We start from the raw sequence: 18,007 nt of genomic DNA on the forward strand, positions 1-18,007 counted from the left end.
GTCATTGACTTCAGAGCATTGGGACCAAATTCGTCCTCATATAAGTGAGAAGGGAATTGAGCAGCTCAGTTCTGACTTTTATTTATTGAAATTGGCTAATTTGTCATGTTAACTCAAAAGAACAGAGTAGAAAAAGCCCTAAGAATAATGCAGAATAAATGTTCTGCTCAAAGTACCTTGTCATGATGGCAGGTAAACCATAACATCTCTAGCCCAGTAGCCCTTATCTGTGGCTTTCCCTTAACATGTATTCAGAAGTCTTTCTATATTTCTTAACCTAGAGAAATCAGTCTGAAATGGTATTCATTAATCCCCTCCCGTCCTGCGAGGCTTGGTGGTTTGTCTTAATTGAGAGTATTTGCACTGAGCATTAGCTGAGTACATTTAGAATGTGATCGTGCAAGATCCAAAAGGACTTCTCAAAATTTCAGTGGTGGTCAAGAACACCCATTGTCTCCCAGGACGAGCTCAGCACTTTGCAGGGTTGGGCCCTTAAGTGGCAAGTGATTAATAATGTGCTCTCTTGTTTAGGCCACTAGAATGAACGTAAACCAATGGTAGTGTAGAGAACAAAAGCAGGAAGAGATATAAGGCAATGAAGCAAATGACTGTTTTCCTTAAAGGAAACCAGACTTCTTAATTCGTTTTGTTAACAGCGCTTAGAGGCTTCCACTGAGCTTGGGTCCCCATTCTGTTAGGAGCTGTAGAAATGTAGTTAGAGCTTACAGTCTAACTAGTCTTGTGTATTGTGGTTGTCATTTGTGGCAGTACACCATTGTGCAGCATTAGTAGATTATGCCTTCATCTCCTTGACTATTATAATTGGCTTCTCTATGGCTTCCCCAGTTTCCAGCTCTTCAGCCTCTAGAGTGTACTGCTGCCCAATTTCTCACATATAATCAATGCCAAACATTTTAAAAAGGATCACCAAGATGTGATATTTCTGTAGAGACCCTTTGCTGGTCATGACCACAGTTTGGCTGATTTAGTGGGAATTTTTTCCAACCATGACAATACGAGATGTATCTAAACATAACAGCCTCTTTGTATTGGTTTAGTAATATTTCACCATATATGGCATACAGGTCTCCAACTCCACAGTATCTTAGGGCTTGATCTGCTAAATCCTTACTCACACATCTAATCCTACATGTAAGTAAGGGTTTGCAGATTCCAGCCTTTAGTGACCTTTCACCTGAGATCTCTTCGAATCAGGTCACCTCACAGAAGAACCCTGTCATGAGGCTCTGGGATCAGCTCTTTCTGTGACCTCAGACATACTGAAGTCATTGTGCTTTTCAGTTCAAGCTGAGAGTATGTTAATTTTCTGTTAATTTTCGTATCCTCTACATCTTGTTCTACCCCATCCTCCTTTTTTCTTTCCAGCCCTCTGACTAACCACTAGCCTCAACTACTGCGATTTTATTTTCGTCTAATTACATTTTATTTTAGAGACAGGGATATTTTCACCTCCAAGCTTGGCAAGGGTCAGCAAATGCGGCTTGACTTCTGTGGGCAGGCTGTAAGTACAGTCTGAGAAGAGCAGCAATTCATTAAATATTACGTTTCTGGTTTATTTCCTGATATTCAAATTTTATCTAGGACACAGGAATATACAGTAGAGCCTTCAAATGTGATTTAAAATAAGGGTTTAAGGCTGAATTACATGCACAATTGCTAATGTCATACAAATTAACTTTTCTGCACATGCTTTTATAGTCTATATAGACTGAATATGCTGTCTGAAGGATCATCTAGCCTTTCATGGTTTTCTACCAAGCATCAAAAATACTTCATGAAATATGGCCAGAAACAGGATCTTCTTCGTGTCAATGCAGCAAATCCAAGTAGGTAGGTTTGTTTTTAAAAGAAATGTTTTGTTCACGTTTGCATGTTGCTGTTATCTACACCCAGAAATCTTAGTCAAAGGCAAACTACAATTTTGTGCTATCAGGGCTTAATCCAAAACACACTCAAGTTAATAGGAACCTTTCCATTGACTCCAGGAGATTTTGGATCGGGTCTTAGATGAAAAATAATTGTATTATAGGTGGGAGAGGTACCTGCAGATACGGATGCCTGACACTTATAAGACTTCAATTTTAGTTGCTTACAATTTTGCCAAACTTTAACCGTTTGGGCGAAAAGTACCAATGCTGGGTGTCTGCCTCAGACTGAATGTATATATTTAGTTGCAAGTTTCAGCAAAGACAGTTCAGCCCTTTCAAAGGATGAAAATGTGCTGTTTTACTCATCACAGAACACTCTCCTACAGATTCTGGAATCGAACCCGGGCGTTCCAAGTCTCTACTTTCCTCTGCTATCTGCAAATAGCCGCAAAGCCCGCCCCCAAAAATGTGTCCCCCATCTCCCCTCTAGAGATGGGTCCCCCTGGAAGATGATAGCCTACTGCTGCTACTATTTACTCTGTTCAAGTGGCAGAGGTCTGTGCTGTGAAGCTAAAGCTCTAAACCCTGCGGATAACTCGTGTAGAGGTGCCACATGATGGAATTTTTGTTTTTTTCCCTTTTTTTTTTTTTTAAAGATTAGGTAATTACATCCAAAGTAAGCTATGTTAGAAGAATGTTAAAGTTGCAAAGTCAAGTACTCAGAAGTTAGAAAATGCGAAGATGAAAGTTGCCCATGCAACCTTAATTTGGTCTGCTCACGAGGGTGCATCATGATAGTCTTTGGACATGATCATATATTATTTTTTCAAGGGCTACCTCACTTGTGGCATTTCCTGACTTTTGAGCATTTAACTTTGCAACCTAAATGGTCTTTTAACATAGTTGCGGTGGAGGTAATACTGTAGAAAGTGATAGGCCCTGAGGCTTGAAAACACTTTCTAACATGATTTACTTTACTCACATGCCATGGGTGTCAGTGGAACAGCTCACATGCTTAGTTGGCTGGTTTTCTAACGATCTGCTCTAGGAATTATTTTGGGGGGAAGTTCTATGGCCTGTGGTATACACAAGGTCAGACTAGATGATTGCAATGGTCCTTTCTGGCCTTGGAATCTATGATGTTTGTAATTAAGCATGTATAAATGTTTACTGGGTTAGGTCATAAGTGATCATGGTCAATGATGTAGCTGAAACTGCACTGGCAATCAAGCACTAAAATAATGTCTTGCTATAGCGGTTGAAAGTAACCATCGTCATGTATGTCAGTGTGAAGTTCACTGGGGATAGTCCTGTTGCTCACAGTTATGAGTCAGTGGACAATTTGTCCATTAAAAAAATATATTCAACATGCAGGTGAAGCGTTAGGTATATCCATATAGCCAGTTCCTTCTGTTGCTTTGGGCTGATCCTTTTAAGTATCCAGGAGAATTTGCACTTTTCAAGGGAGGCTGTCATATAAGGGGTGGTGTCCACAAAATAACATGTGGCCTATGCTATGAAAATGTCAGAGAATCCCTGCCCTAGCACCTTTCATAGTCCTCAATTTCCCCCTGGTCAGAGATCCCCCAAGAATAGCCTCTGTTATGGTCATTTGGTATTTCTGTTTCCACCGGAGAGTAGGAAGTGGCCAGGATGTGTGACCGCCTCCATCTTGGCCAACACACTGGGGACCAAATCAATGATCTCCAGAGCTAAAAGCACAAGCTGCTTGAGCTAACAAGCCAGGTCTCTGTAACTGGGAGCTGTCACAGCTCATATCCTCCAGGGTTCAATACAGAGAGGGACCTGGAATATGCGGGTTACAAATGACTCATCATTTTAGAGGAACTCGTCAGCCGTGCTTTTACAGAGCTCAACGAATGTTTGGTTAGATCTGAGTTTTGGGTCAAGATTTCAGATGAGGAGGCTGGACACCCCAGTCATCTCTGGAACCCACCAAAGCTCTGGTCGGCTCCATACCAACTCCACGTCAGAACCGCATCATTATCAGGATTTGGCCCTATAGGCTGTATACAAACTGTCAGTGAATGTGTGCGTCAGCTGTAAAATGTAAGCTATATTCCATTAACCCCGGCCTACTTGCTGATCACCAAAAGATCCTTTCCCCAAAGGGTAACTTTCTACGTGGTGCCGGTACAGAGAACATTTCTACAACATGAGGGTGGTGTGCAGAAAACGCTGCCTGGCTGTTTACTCAGCTAACATTCCCCCCCATATGTCCCTCTGTAGGGCCTTGTACTGACCTCCTCACCAGGGGTTAGTTTCAGCTGAGGCAGGACTCAGGCTCTGCGTGAAGATTTGCCTTTAGGGATTCGTGACTGGAGCGTGCGTCTCAGCATTTACATGTGTGTCGAGATTCCAAGGCCAGAAGGAAGCACTGTGATCATCTGGTCTGGCCTCCTTCATAACACAGGCCAGTGAATGTCTCCAAAATAATTCCTGTTTGAACTACAGCAGATCTTTTAGAAAAAACAGTCAATCTTGATTTTAAAATTGCCTGTAATGGAGAATCCATTATTTTGGTAAGTTATTATTCTTCTCACTGTTAAATATTTACACCTTATTTCCAGTCTGATTTTGTTTAGATCAGTGGTTTTCAACCTGTAGTCTGCCCACCTTTGGGGGGTCCACAGACTATGTCTAAGATTTCCAAAGGGGTCTGCACTTCTATATGAAAAATTTTAGGGATCCACAAATGAAAACAGGTTGAAAACTCAACCCCCAGCCGTTGCATCTTGCTATACTTTTGTTTGCTAGGCTGAAGTGCCCATTGTTAAATATTTGTTCCCCATGTAGGTACGTACAGACTGTGAGCAAGTCATCCCTTACCCATCTCTTTGTTAAGATAAATAGATTGAGCTCCTTGAGCCTACCACTATGAGGCATGTTTTCCAATCCTTTAATCACTCGGGTGGCTCGTCTCCTAACTCTTCCAGTTTATTATCATCCTTCTTGAATTGTGGGCACCAGAACTAGACACACTATTCCAGCAGTGGTTGCACCAGTGCCAAATACAGAGGTAAAATGACCTCTCTACTTCTATTTGAGATTCCTTTGTTTATGCATCCAAGGATCGCAGTAAGTCCTTTTGGCCAAAGTGTTGCACCGGGAGCTCGCGTTCAGCTTTTTATCCATCATGAACTCTTCAGAGTCACTGCTTTCCAAGATAGAGCCCCTCTCAGCATGTAAGTAAGGCTTAAATTCTTTGTTCCTTTGCCCATGTTAAAACGTATATTGTTTGCTTGCACCCAGCTTACCAAGCAATCCAGTTCGCTCTGCATGAGTGACCTGTCCTCTTCATTATTTACCACGCCGCCAATTTTTGTGTCAATTGCAAACGTTATCCGTGATGGTTTTATGTTTTGACAATTTGGTCACTTATTTAGGAGGGTGCTAATAACATCAGAATGCGGGGCAAGATCTTCATGGGGTATAAATCATGTAAATGTGGATTTAGGACTCTAAATTTAGACACCAATTCTTGGAAATCTAAACCCATAGTTTTGCATATTTCCCTGAGTCTGACATAGCTCTTTAATGTTAGCATAGTCTGATCCATAATAATAATAATATTTGCCAGAAGTTTACCCTTTATCGACAGAAAGTGGGGGGAAATTATTTGCACAAACGGAATAACAACAGATACTAAAAATAAACAACTGCAAGAACACACACAGCCTGGCATTTGCTTTCTTATATGTTTTGACAGAGATCCATTTAGGCATGTGAATGAATTGTTCACTCATGTAGAGCTAACAATAATTGGACTCCCCGTAAGAAAAATACCTGGAAAAAATATGCCAAACCTATTTTTAACCATATTCATTGTCAGTAAATATTTAGCTATATTTAGTCCTTTGTTAAAGGCATTCCTACCAGGCTATACAAATGTTACAGTTACTAGGGTTCTATGAATACAGCCATATTAATAACATGAGGCCTGACCCTCAGCTGGTATCAATCAATAACATTCCATTGACTTCAGTGAAGCTACACCGGTTTATACCAGCTGGGGATCTGACCCATGTATTCTATTTTCTACCCCAGAACAGGGAGAAATTTTCATCTCAGTATTCAGCTAGCTCCCCAAAACGAGGTAATTTAAAACAATAATCACATCACAGTTTGCTCGGTGTGAACCGCTTTTGTTCGGAATAGTTCCCTGTCACTTTAATTAGCATCCCAAATGGAAATCTTTTGTTTCCAGCCCTTACATACCACTGATTTGCAAAGAGCCCTTGGACTGCATCCCTGGCTCCCTTTTCGCACGTGGGTGGAAAATAACAAGATATCACTGACACACAGGCCGACAAATGGATAATGGAAGCCTAGATTCCGAGGTCTATAATTTTTAATAATTTTTAAACTAGCTACAAAATTTCAATCACGTCACAAACTGACAGGAGACAGAAAGAATTTTCATATTACATGCGGCAATGATATTTATCTCACAGTTTATCTAAGATTTCATTCGTGTAGGTTATTTTTTATTATTATTTTTCATTAAGTCAGCTACTAAACATCTCAGCGATTTGGTGTGCATAGCCCTAGGTAAGCAACAGAGAACTGTACTGATAACAAACCACACGAGGAGAGCGAGTAGTAAGATAGAGCCTTATAAAAATTACATCTCTTTGCATCGATTCCTATGGTAGTCGTTTCCTCCAAAAGATAAGTCTTCAAAAGCAACAGACAAACCCAATATATTACACCTATTTCTTTTTGCCTTTGACATATTTTCAGCCAAAGGTTCAATTTTACTGGCAATGATGAAATGGTGAGTGCCCAAGCCATCTTTTTTTCCATAATTAAAAAAAAACGATCATGGTTAAAAACTGTATATATATCAACAAGAAAAAAGTGGCACGACTGCATACTTGCTGGTATAACACAGTCCCAATACCGAGCATGCTTTTGTTGTCATTTGTTGGTGTGCTACTGCCATGGGAAAAGTCTTGTTTAAGTAGAAGTCTAGAGGTCTAGTTATTTCTCATGCATAAATGCATAAATCACATCACTTTTTAGTGCAATGCTTGTTATAGTTACATAATTCCACATTGTCTTATCATGAAATTATAACAACAGATGACAGCAATGGAGAACAGAAGACAGTAAGTTTAAGTGATACCCAAAGACAGGAGTATGGCAGTAGCTCTGTGGAATGTCACAGTTTTACAAGAACAATACTGTATATTTAAGGGTTAACAGCACAGTTAGCATTCCAACATTGTTGTCATTCAGCAAACATCATAAAAGAAAACGAAAAGAAAGCAACCCAAAAGAGAGAGAGAGAGAATTGAAACAAACAAACAAACAAAAAAACCCAACCAAACAATCCCCCCCCCAAACTTCAAAGTGAGCTAGAGCCATCAAATCAGCACTATGTACAACCTTTGGAAAGAAAGGTCTCTAGAAAAAAATAATTACAAGTATCATTTTTGGAAAGCTGACAGACTACACAGGACAACATTGACAATGGGGGCTGATATGTGCATGTGTGCAAACCTAGTAGGTAAATACCATGAGAAAAGCATGAAGAGACTGCCGCCTGGGACAGTGCTAAGAGGGAAAAGCACTACGTGGCATTTAACCACTGCCCAGCATCTTTGTTGCACGTTGGTTGGCTTCATCAATCCTGGTTTTGTTGGAGTCAGCCTAGGGGAAAGGAAGGAAAGAAACAACTGATTAAACAGCAGAGAGAGAACATCTGCTTTGCTAAATATGTAGTAGAGTATTTCACCTATCGGGGCCCTCTCTGCTACCTACCTCTCTGCTTCCTGATCCTGGCCAACTCAGGAAGGGGAAGCTCAGAAATACCATGGAATTGGCTGTTGAGTTTTTTGGGGCCCAGCAGGAAGACAGAGTAGATTGTAGATTGGGTCCCTTTTGACCTTAAACTGTGTGATTCTGCGACTAATAGAAATCACCTGTTGGCATGGAATTCCCACCCGAATTTGCAAGCCCAAGAGGTTTAGGTAAAGTCCGGGTGAGCATCTCACATTTCAGGTTTTTGTCTGAGCTTCCAAATGCTTGGCCACATCCCTGGCGGGTGTGAACTGACGTAGCACCATTAAAGTGAATGCTAGGAATCTGACCCAGTTTGAAATTCATCCATCAATAATTGTAACAGATGTGCTGGTTTCCCTGACCTCAGGCTTCGTTCATCTTTGCTATTATATAAGCATGTGGGATGCCACGGATCTGGGCTCTGTCCTGGCTGCACAACGATCTAAACCTTGTCCAGGCTGCCTAACAAGACTTTTGTTTTTGTTGCATTGGCAAAGCAATGGAGAATCCATCGGGTCAGAAAGCTAGATTGTCCTCTCATATAAGCCACTGAGAAGAGGCAGGTTTCTTTTGAAAATACATCAGACTGAATCCTCAGGCCAGAGCAGAACTTGCTGCACTTGTGGTGGGAAGGGAATAGGACGCATCAGGCCACGCTTCCACCCTTCCCACAAGATCCACTGGCACAGCTGCAAATTACGGCTGCCTCGAGGCTACTCTAATTTTCACCAGCAGATAACAGCATAAATGGGAATTGAGAGAGACCAAGGATCTGGCCCATCAGTTCCACCATATGCTCTGGGGTCAGATATATACAAGGACTTACAATGCTCCCAATCCTATATTTCTCACATGTGGTCGCATCTCAAAATCCCATTGAAATCAATGGGACTGTCAGGCAGGATTAGGTCCACAAAAAGAAGCAAAAAGAAAAGATTTCTGGAGCCCCCTTGGACACTGGCTGTAAAAGAGACGCTCAGCACACTCCCCGCAACACTTTGTAGAGGGGTCTATGTGGAAGGAAAGATTCCAGGAATACAGGTTTCACCATCTCGGAGCTCACTGGAATATCATTATAAGAACAGGATTGCAATTCCTTTTGAGAAATGTAAATATCATTGGAAATAATCAGACTGGATCTTATTGAATACAGTGGGTTAAATTCATCCTTCATATAATGTCATTGTCATCCAGGGATGGATCTAGCCCAGTAATTTTGAAAATTAAACAACTCCCCTTTTTTTGGCACAGACACGTTTTTTAATTGGATCTGTGGGTTGTAGTAGCTACCCGATGTCAGCTTTGGAGACAAAGGGGCATTATCTCAACTGAAGTTGACCGGCGCAGCTATATCCAAGTGGATGTTGCTACGCCGACTGACACCAGCTGAGGATCTAGTCCCAAATGTTCTTCAGTGTTGATAGACCAATGTATTTAGGTATGGGAAGCAGGGCTGCCAGCTGGGGCTGTGTATATTCCTGCAGGTTTCGGTGCGTGACATAATCTTTAAATCAAGGTTAATCTTTAATCCCTGGAGCCTCCAGGTCAATCCTGGAAGGCTGGCAACCCCCTGGGAAGGGTGAGAATGGCATTACTGCTCTGTTAGCATTCATTTCAAATGAGCAATTGTCCATTTCATTAGCTCGGTATTGTCTCAGTGTTGCTTTTCATGATGACTATCCTGGTAGCAGTACGGGGACATGTTTCTGTCATTTCAAGGTCTGGTCTTGCGCTCATTGGCGTCAATGGGAGTTTTGTCCGTCATTTGTGAGGCCAGAGAAGTGGGACCTGGGTTTATAAAGAATTCTGTATAGAACAAAACTGGTGGAAAAATTGGTGATGCAGTCTGAAATAGTGGGTCTTCCTGGAGCCTTTTTCTAGCTCATTCCCAGGTACAAACACTCTGGAGAAGAGAACTTTTACCTCGCCTGAACAAACCACCCTCCCCCCGTTATGATTCTCCTGGGCAGAGGATAGAGCAATGGGTCTACTATCCACTAGCTGGCTGGCTGTCCTTGGGCAAGTCACTCCCTTTCTCTGTGCTCAGTTTTCAGAGCTGCAAAATGGGGCTACAGCTAATCCAGCGAGCTAGATGAAAAGGCACTGAATAAGAGTGAGGTAGTGTTATTTTACCTCTTCTGTAAAGCATTATATCAGAGCTAGGTATTGTTTTTGTTTCTGCACCCTTGATAAAGTTGAGCCATTAATATTAGACTCGTCACCATTAAAATTTTTAGCCTTTGTAAGCTGATAATAACACAGTTGTATTCCTTATATGTTATAGGTTAGAGAATGCCATGAATACTCAATAACATTAATGCCTTACTCAGGCAATTGTGAAGATTTTAATGGAGAACACGGTACCTATCTTTTTGGAAAATGCATTAGTATTTCTGTGGTTTGTCTTTGTTTGTTAGCATCTACTGCTGTCTCCAATTTTCTGTGGCATATAAAATACGTTTCACTGAATTTGAGAGGTAAGTACAGTTATCCCCTTTTTACAGGTGGGGAAACTTAGGCACAGAGCGGCACAATGACTTGCCCAGACATGGGCCTTTCCAGTTCTTTTTAAAAGTGGCCAAATGGATAGGCTGATCATCTTTTCTTTAGCGTTTGCTGCCTTGTGTCCCATAATTGATTTGAAAGGCTACGAAGAAAGATATTTTTAGTACAGTAATGAATGCAGCGCTACTTTGTTTTATCTGTGGGCCAGCCCCTCCGCAAGTGTAAATCTGCATAGGTCCTTTCATTTCACTGGAGCTTTTGTACTGGATGCGGATTTGGCCCCAGGTATCTCTGGATATCTGCGTTTGTTCATGACAAATGGTGCCTCTGTTAGAATGCTGGAAGACCATGAACAGTTTTCCATTAAGTAACAGGAACAATGCTGGGGCAAGGTTATATTTCGTCGAAGATGAAGGCATGACAGTCTACTTGAAAATGGTAAAGGCCATGGGTGGCCATTGAACTCAGTGGGAGTCTTACAGTTGACCTCAATGGGAGCAGAGGTAGGCCAAAGCAGAGCACTTTTGAAAACCCTGCCCCATATTTATGACTCATTGTCACACAAAGTCCTCTGGAGAATGTGTCAAATCTCCAGGATGTTCCTGAGTTTTTATATCTGGATTTCTGACTTAAGAGAGGGAAAGAACAAAGGCTTTTCTTTACCACTCTCTGTAACTGGATAGGTCAGTCAAGAGCTCAGTCCTCTGAGGTAGCTCCAGGTTGTTCATAGATCCATCTTAAGTTCAGTGCCATATAAGCACCCAGAGCTGGCATTGCTGTGAACCTCTGTTTTTACAGAGAGTGGCAGCAGAGGGATTTTTAATTACTCCAAGTGATTCAGACTGCAGTTTCCTATCTCCTCTGAATGACAGCACCTTCAGCAACACAGTGCCCATATCACTAGGACAGACCATTAGTCCATTACTGACTCATGGGGAAGAGTCCTCCCTTCTGAATGACCATCACCACTACTAGGAGCACCCGGGTTTTCCCTCGGAGTTGACCTGATCCAGCTTTGCTGGCCTTAAATCTCATAGCTTGAAGTAATGTCAGTAGGGTTAGAGGGAATGATATCGGTACTGTTCCTTGGTTGTTTTCATGAGCCAAGGACTTGGTCAATATAAGGATCCGTTATTTTCCTCTTGATCTGGAGTAGGGGGTTAACATGATATATTTGTGTGATGCATGTACCTTGGTGAGCTGGGTGGTGGCATATTTTGCTGTGTTGCAGGTGTTTGGTTAGAATGAAGGAACACGCTATGGATGGGAAATGGCCTCTAGTGACAATACTGTTTAAGGAAGGATGTAGGGAATTTACACAGAGCTTGGTGCACAGTGAACACTGCCTCATTTTACCGTTTCAAAAATATGAAGCTTGCTCTGTGAGCATGGTGTGCAGATCCACTATTCAGAAGCACACAAGTCAGCGTTTTCAGACAAATGCTGAGAAGCCAAGAATCCTGCCAAGTCAGTGCTCTACCTCTGGCTAGATTTAAACATCTGTGTTAGACTACAACATAGCTTCTTAAACTCTGTACAGTGTTGTGTACCTAGCTATGTAAGAGGTTTGCATAGAGGGCCATTCTTCAGCTGGTATAAATCTGTGTAGGTGAAATAACACCTGAACTACATCCATTTATACCAGCTAAAGATCTGGCCCACAGGGCTTTACCTACACGAAGTGCCTAGTCTATGTTTTCAACATCAGTCAAGATGTTTTTTAAGCAAGAACTGGATCCAGCCCAGCAACGGGATATTCCTAGCTAGTATTCAGTGCATCGTTACGTCCCATAGGCACAAATGCCACACACCAGTATTTCATCTGTGTTAAATCACCTACTGGTAAGGCTGTGTCATGCTACTGTTGGCGGCTAGCATGTGCTTCTGCACTTCATCTAAAAAAGCACTTGTGTGCTACGCCTCCCATTTCCGAGACAGATATGACCCATGCCGTGCAATACTGCGATCCCTTCTCCTATCACAGATAGGCAACTTTCATTCAACATTGAGCTGAATATTAGCAATCTCATAACGCCCCATATCAGGTTTCCTCACTCCAGAAGTGTGATGTTTTACAGGTGGTGCCGTGAGAATGGTCATGCCTTTCTCAGTGTGTCCCAGCTCCTTTTCTTTATAAAGTTTAGATTGCTGGTCTGAAGAAAATGTGCCCTGACTCACCCTGATGTCTAACACAGGTGCAGCTGCTGTCATCAAACCACGAGGCCCTTCATTCATTGCTTCATGGGCTTGCAATCTGACAAGGAACGTCACAAAGTGCTACATGTCCCCGAGTGTCAGGGTGCAGGAACAGTTTGCATCGTGGGGGTGCTGAGAGCCATTGAACCAAACTGTCAACCCTGTATTTAATGGAAACCACTTCAAGCCATAGTTCTAGCACCTATGCCTGAGTGCGCGTACGTTTTGCATTGGGCTCTCTGATTTAGTCAGTGGAAAAGTACATGTAGCCTATTGGCCCCCCATATGAGGAGGCTCAATAGTGCAAGTTATTCTGGCGTAGGTCAGCATTAACTCCTTGGGCCAGATCCTCAGCTAGTGTAAATCTCCATTGAAGTCAACACAGCCACAGCAATTTATACCGCCGCGGTTCTGCCCCCTTATTTTCCTTTCAGTTCCTTTCGGGAGATCTGCCAATACAAAGGTAGGAACTGTGTGGCTCTTCAGATATGGGGCTGCTAATGGATTCTTAGTTAAGCATGGAAGTTGCTGTCAGCTCTTTGAATGTAAAAAGAGACCCAAATTCCAAAGATCTGCAATACAGGTCTGGTGTTGGAATGGTGGCCCTGACTTTTTAGCAAGCAGGGTTTTAATAGTGATTTCAAATGGAATATTTATTATTTGTATTGTCGTAGCACCCAGAAGCCCCAATCAGGGAGCAGGGGCCCTTGTGTGCCAGGCACTGTGTACCATGAAAAGACAGTCCCTGCCTCAAAGAATTAACAATCTCAGGTTCGGATGAGATGTATGGGTGCCATCACCATGCTAAGATGAGGCCCCAGTCTCCTTTATGGGAGTTATTCCCATGAAGGAAGATGGGGATTCTAGGTCTTTCATGGAGTTTCCTTCTAATTCTTCCATTGGAGGGGGGGGGGGGGGAATTTAATCTCCCCTACCCTGGAAGTGCCAGAGGGTTCAGCCTTCACTGCCCCCCCCCGCCCTCCCCCCAGCCAAATCTGCAGATCTCTGAGGACTTTTGCATTGCAATGCACCCTCCTCCTCCAATCCCCAAGCTCCTGCAGGAGCCATATTGAGCAATGCTGTGTCCCAGCTGCTGCTGCCATAGCACAGAAGGGCCAGCAGCACAAGTTACTGGAGACCCTTCAGCACCATGCCCTGCTTGGTCCTAAGGATTTTTTGGGGGGGGGCGAGGGAGGGGGGAAATCTGGCAGAGATCTGCCAGCTCCCAGGCCCAGCTCCCTCTTCCCAGAGCCAAAAAAATGGTCTCTGCAGAGTAACTTAGACGAAGGTTTCTAACCATCAGAGGAGTGAAGTTCTGGAACAGCCTTCCAAGGGAAACAGTGGGGGCAAAAGACCTATCTGGCTTCAAGATTAAACTTGATAAGTTTATGGAGGAGATGGTATGATGGGATAACATGATTTTGGCAATTAACTAATCTTTAAATATTCATGGTAAATAGGCCCAGTGGCCTGTGATGGGATGTTAGATGGGGTGGGATCTGAGTTACTACAAAGAATTCTTTCCTGGGTTTCTGGCTGGTGAATCTTGCCCATATGCTCAGGGTTCAGCTGATTGCCATAAATGGGATCGGGAAGGAATTTTCCTCCAGGGCAGATTGGAAGAGGCCCTGGGGAATTTTCGCCTTCCTCTGTAGCATGGGGCACGGGTCACTTGCTGGAGGATTCTCTGCACCTTGAAGTCTTTAAACCATGATTTGAGAACTTCAATAGCTCAGACATAGGTGAGAGGTTTATCGCAGGAGTGGTAGGTGAAATTCTGTGGCCTGCATTGTGCAGGAGGTCAGACTAGATGATCATAATGGTCCCTTCTGACCTTAATATCTATGAATCTATAAGGGTCTTTGTGGGTTGGAGGTGGGGAATTGGCAGGATGCTGCAGGCGAAGGCTTGCAGAGAGGGCTGGGGGCATTCCATCTGGCACTGCCTGCTGGGCAAAGTGACTTGTTAGGATTAGTATGGAAAAGTTGTTAGTCCAAGAGGCAAATCAGCCCTCACCTTCTCCATGATCCTGTCAATTTGGCGGTTCTGTGTGTCAATCTCATTACCCATATCCAGGGCCATGTGACGGAGATTTCCAATGATGCCGCTGACTTGCTCAAGGTTTTCGTCCATTTCGCCTTCTCGGTCATCATTTGTTACCCTGTGAGGGAACACACAATTCTTTTGAGTGGAGATGGACTCAGCCAGTCTGGGTACATATGCAGCTATCCAGCGGCCCTTGTTCATTCAACCCTGCCAGGTACTACCCATCCCTACATCTCCCTTCACTTTGGAGCTATTCAACCTTCCTCTGGGCCATTCACCATCAACCATGCTCATCCTGCCACTGCCGGAAGTACTGACAGATTAAGTCTGGGCTGTCACTACCAGCAGTGTTATCTTTAGTGGTGGTTCTTCTGAGCATTGCTACTCTTGAACTTGAGGTTTTGCCTATGAGTGAACAGGATATTTGGGAGCTACCTGTGGGCTGCTGAGCAAGGAGATCCCATCTACCTGCTTTGAGTTACCTATGCCTAACTCATGAATAAAGTGCTGATCTGGCAGATTTGAGACTAATCAAAACACGACGGAGGAACAGTCTCATGTCTGAAACTTTTGGCTTAAATGATGAATTTTTAAGTAATTAAAAAAAAAACAAGGGCATCAATTTCTCTTGGATTCATCTGCTTCAGTATAAATTCCCTGTTGCCCCCATTAATCCCATCTGGAGTTTGCAGTTTAAAGAGAAAATTCTAGCTGGTGGCGAGCAGACCCTGCAAAAGAACTTAAAAGCCGTTAAGTCTTGAATTATGCATCAGCTCTAATAGTTGGCCAGTTATGCAGGGAGTTACTGGTCGGTGATTCAAACACTGGAAAAAGCTTGGCCCGCTTGGAAAGTCACTGCTTTTCACCATCTCCTGTGTTTCTTACAAAAGGTGGCAGATGGATAACCCTGAAGGCAGATGTCTTCTGTTTATCCGCAGAACAAATAGAACAGCAGCATAAGCTTCCCCTGTGATATTCCACCACTGCGCCACATACCTGACCTGGAGGGGCTGCCCTCTAGGGGTGAAAAGGTACATGGCAGTCTCGGTGTACTTAAATGGCAGCTGGATCCCACTGTGGTCAGCATCATAGAATCATAGAATATCAGGGTTGGAAGGGACCTCAGGAGGTCATCTAGTCCAACCCCCCTGCTCAAAGCAGGACCAACCCCAACTAAATCATCCCAGCCAAGGCTTTGTCAAGCCGGGCCTTAAAAACCAATAAGGATGGAGATTCCACCTGTCCCACATCCTCCAGTCCCATCACAGTACACACATCTCCCTTCATCACAGCATCCAAAAAGTGAGTGGTTAGTAGTTAACAGAAGAATATTTACCTATTAATCCAGTTACCTCAGTCTTCATAGAGCAAAGCTTTGCATACTGGTAGGCCATTCTGTGGAGCAGCTGGCATTATGAACTTGACTGATAGCATTGACACCTACATATCAGTTTTATAGACACTGTAATCAATATTTACTTACCGCTGTCTCCTTAGCTAAAAGAGAAGGTTAGCAGGTGGGAAGCCAAGTCAGCACACTTTCCTGGTACCAGTGGATTTCATTTCAGCACCACATACCCAGAGGTGGCCACTACATGGCAATATTTACCTGCAGTTAATGCACCACAGCATCCCGGATACTGCACCTTGGCCCCGGTTCAGCAAGGAGCCTCAGGATGCACATAACTTGAAGCTTTGGGTAGTTCCACAGAAGACAACGGCACCACCCATGTGCTTTAAGTTATGCACTCGCTTGAGGGCCTTGTTGAGTGGGAGCCTGCACAGCTATTCATTTAGGAAACATCTCCATCGCATGCAGGGTGAGCCTTCCACCACAGGCTGACAGACTGGGGCTGGTGCGGCCCCCGGTCCCACCCTAAAGCTAGCTGTGCAGGTGTTTCACTGTGGGCTCTGGAGCCTAGGGAGGGGCACGGACATCAGAGCCCATGCTCCGGACTCTGGCCCAAGCCACCACTTCACAGTGCTGTCTACACAGCCATTCTTGCAGCACTAGTGTGAGCGCTGTAGCCCAAGCCTGTCCACCCAGGCTGGGAGGTTGGGTGTAGACATACCCTTTGATAGAAAATAAGGGGGTTTAAATTGGGTGGTGTATTCCAGTGCTGATGCTCAATGATAACCACTAGGTATCTTGGAACAGTAATAATAAATTGGCATTTATAGGACACTTTTCATCTTCAAAGTACTTTGCAATCATTAATTACTTAGACCCCTTCCCCCCCTTTTTTTTGCATAATGTTGTGCCCAGGCAGAAGCCCGTCAAAGTCAATGGGGACCATGCGGGCACAGAATTCCACCGAGGGTCAGTGCCTGAGTACTAGCAACTCCTTGGTCAAGTAATTATTATCATTCATCCCATTTTACAGCTGGGGAAACTGAAGGAGAGAGATTTAATGGCCACTGTTTCAAGAGGCCACTCAGTGTGGATACGTAGGTCCTGATTTTCAGATCAGCCGAGCAGCCACAAGTCCAGCTGAAGTCAACAGGAGCGGCTGGTGTTCAGCACCTCTGAAAATCACACATCAGGTAGATGTGAACACCAACTAATCAGTAGAAAATGTTGGCTTAAGTAACCTCCCCAGTGCCACAGAGCGAATTAATGAAGAATACAGGATATCTGACCATCTGGAAGAAATCTAAATATATCAGCACCAGGGAAAATAGAGAGAAAACTGGATAACAAGGCTCACCTGCGGATAAAGCCACCGCTGATGGCCATCTGCTCCCGCTCATCCACAACACGTGCAGGCTGACTGGCTACAACCCCATCTTGATTATTGCCCCAGGCTTTTTTGTAAGCATCACTTGATTTAAGCCTATGCAAAAAAGAGGGTGAGCAACAAAGCACCAAGTAGAAAGAGACAAGTGCAAAAATCTTTACTTCTCCAAGCTACGAGCTACATCAAGCAAATGAGTTTTAAGATAGAGGGGCATTTATCGTATACCGATATATCATAAACCTCAACAAAACTTTTTTTTTTTCACTGCCACAACAACTAGAGTGCGCCGAGATTTCGTTTCCAATAGAACGAATTGCAATGGTCAAGTCTGCAACATTGCACACTGGGTTTTTGAACAAAACAAAACAAGAATAAAAATAACGGTAACGGGGAGACCATTCAATTGCATTACAACATCACGTGCGTACTTCGACATAAGACACAGAGAACACACTGGCAGACAGACATAAAAACAAAACTGCCAAATATAGTGTGTACATCACATCACAGCAACACACTGGAGAAAAATTAGAGAAAAATAGAGCAGGTGAGATTTTAACACATTCTCATGCAAAAGAGTCCTTTTAAAAATATATCTGTGGCATTGTGCGCATCTCAGGCCCTAACCTGTCCAATGTTTTTCCAAGTATATAGCGTTGTTGGAGGAGGGGCTTGTTTTTAGCGTTTGCGTCACAGTGAGTGTAATTTCATTAGATTTCTAAATAATATATCGGTACTTGAAAATAGTAACCATACATCGACCGTTGATGTACAAACCTTTGTCCACAGAGACAAAAAGTAAAATAGGCAGAAGTGGGATGAGTG

General features: G+C 43.4%; 1 protein-coding gene across 3 annotated transcripts in view; it reads right to left on the bottom strand.

Moving 5' to 3' along the window:
* Positions 1–6,243: 6,243 nt before the first annotated feature.
* Positions 6,244–18,007, bottom strand: part of SNAP25 (synaptosome associated protein 25) — a 92,649-nt gene continuing 80,885 nt past the window's right edge. For all 3 annotated transcript variants that reach the window (XM_073339619.1, XM_073339617.1, XM_073339618.1), the window contains exons 6-8: positions 17,153–17,278; positions 14,415–14,559; positions 6,244–7,565 (exon numbers count right to left, since the gene is read on the bottom strand). In XM_073339619.1, coding sequence (XP_073195720.1) covers positions 7,497–7,565; positions 14,415–14,559; positions 17,153–17,278 — 340 coding nt within the window. In that variant the 3' untranslated portion in view covers positions 6,244–7,496. The remainder of the gene's footprint in view (positions 7,566–14,414; positions 14,560–17,152; positions 17,279–18,007) is intronic.

Source organism: Lepidochelys kempii, chromosome 3 (assembly GCF_965140265.1).
Source record: "Lepidochelys kempii isolate rLepKem1 chromosome 3, rLepKem1.hap2, whole genome shotgun sequence".
Classification (NCBI taxonomy): domain Eukaryota; kingdom Metazoa; phylum Chordata; order Testudines; family Cheloniidae; genus Lepidochelys; species Lepidochelys kempii.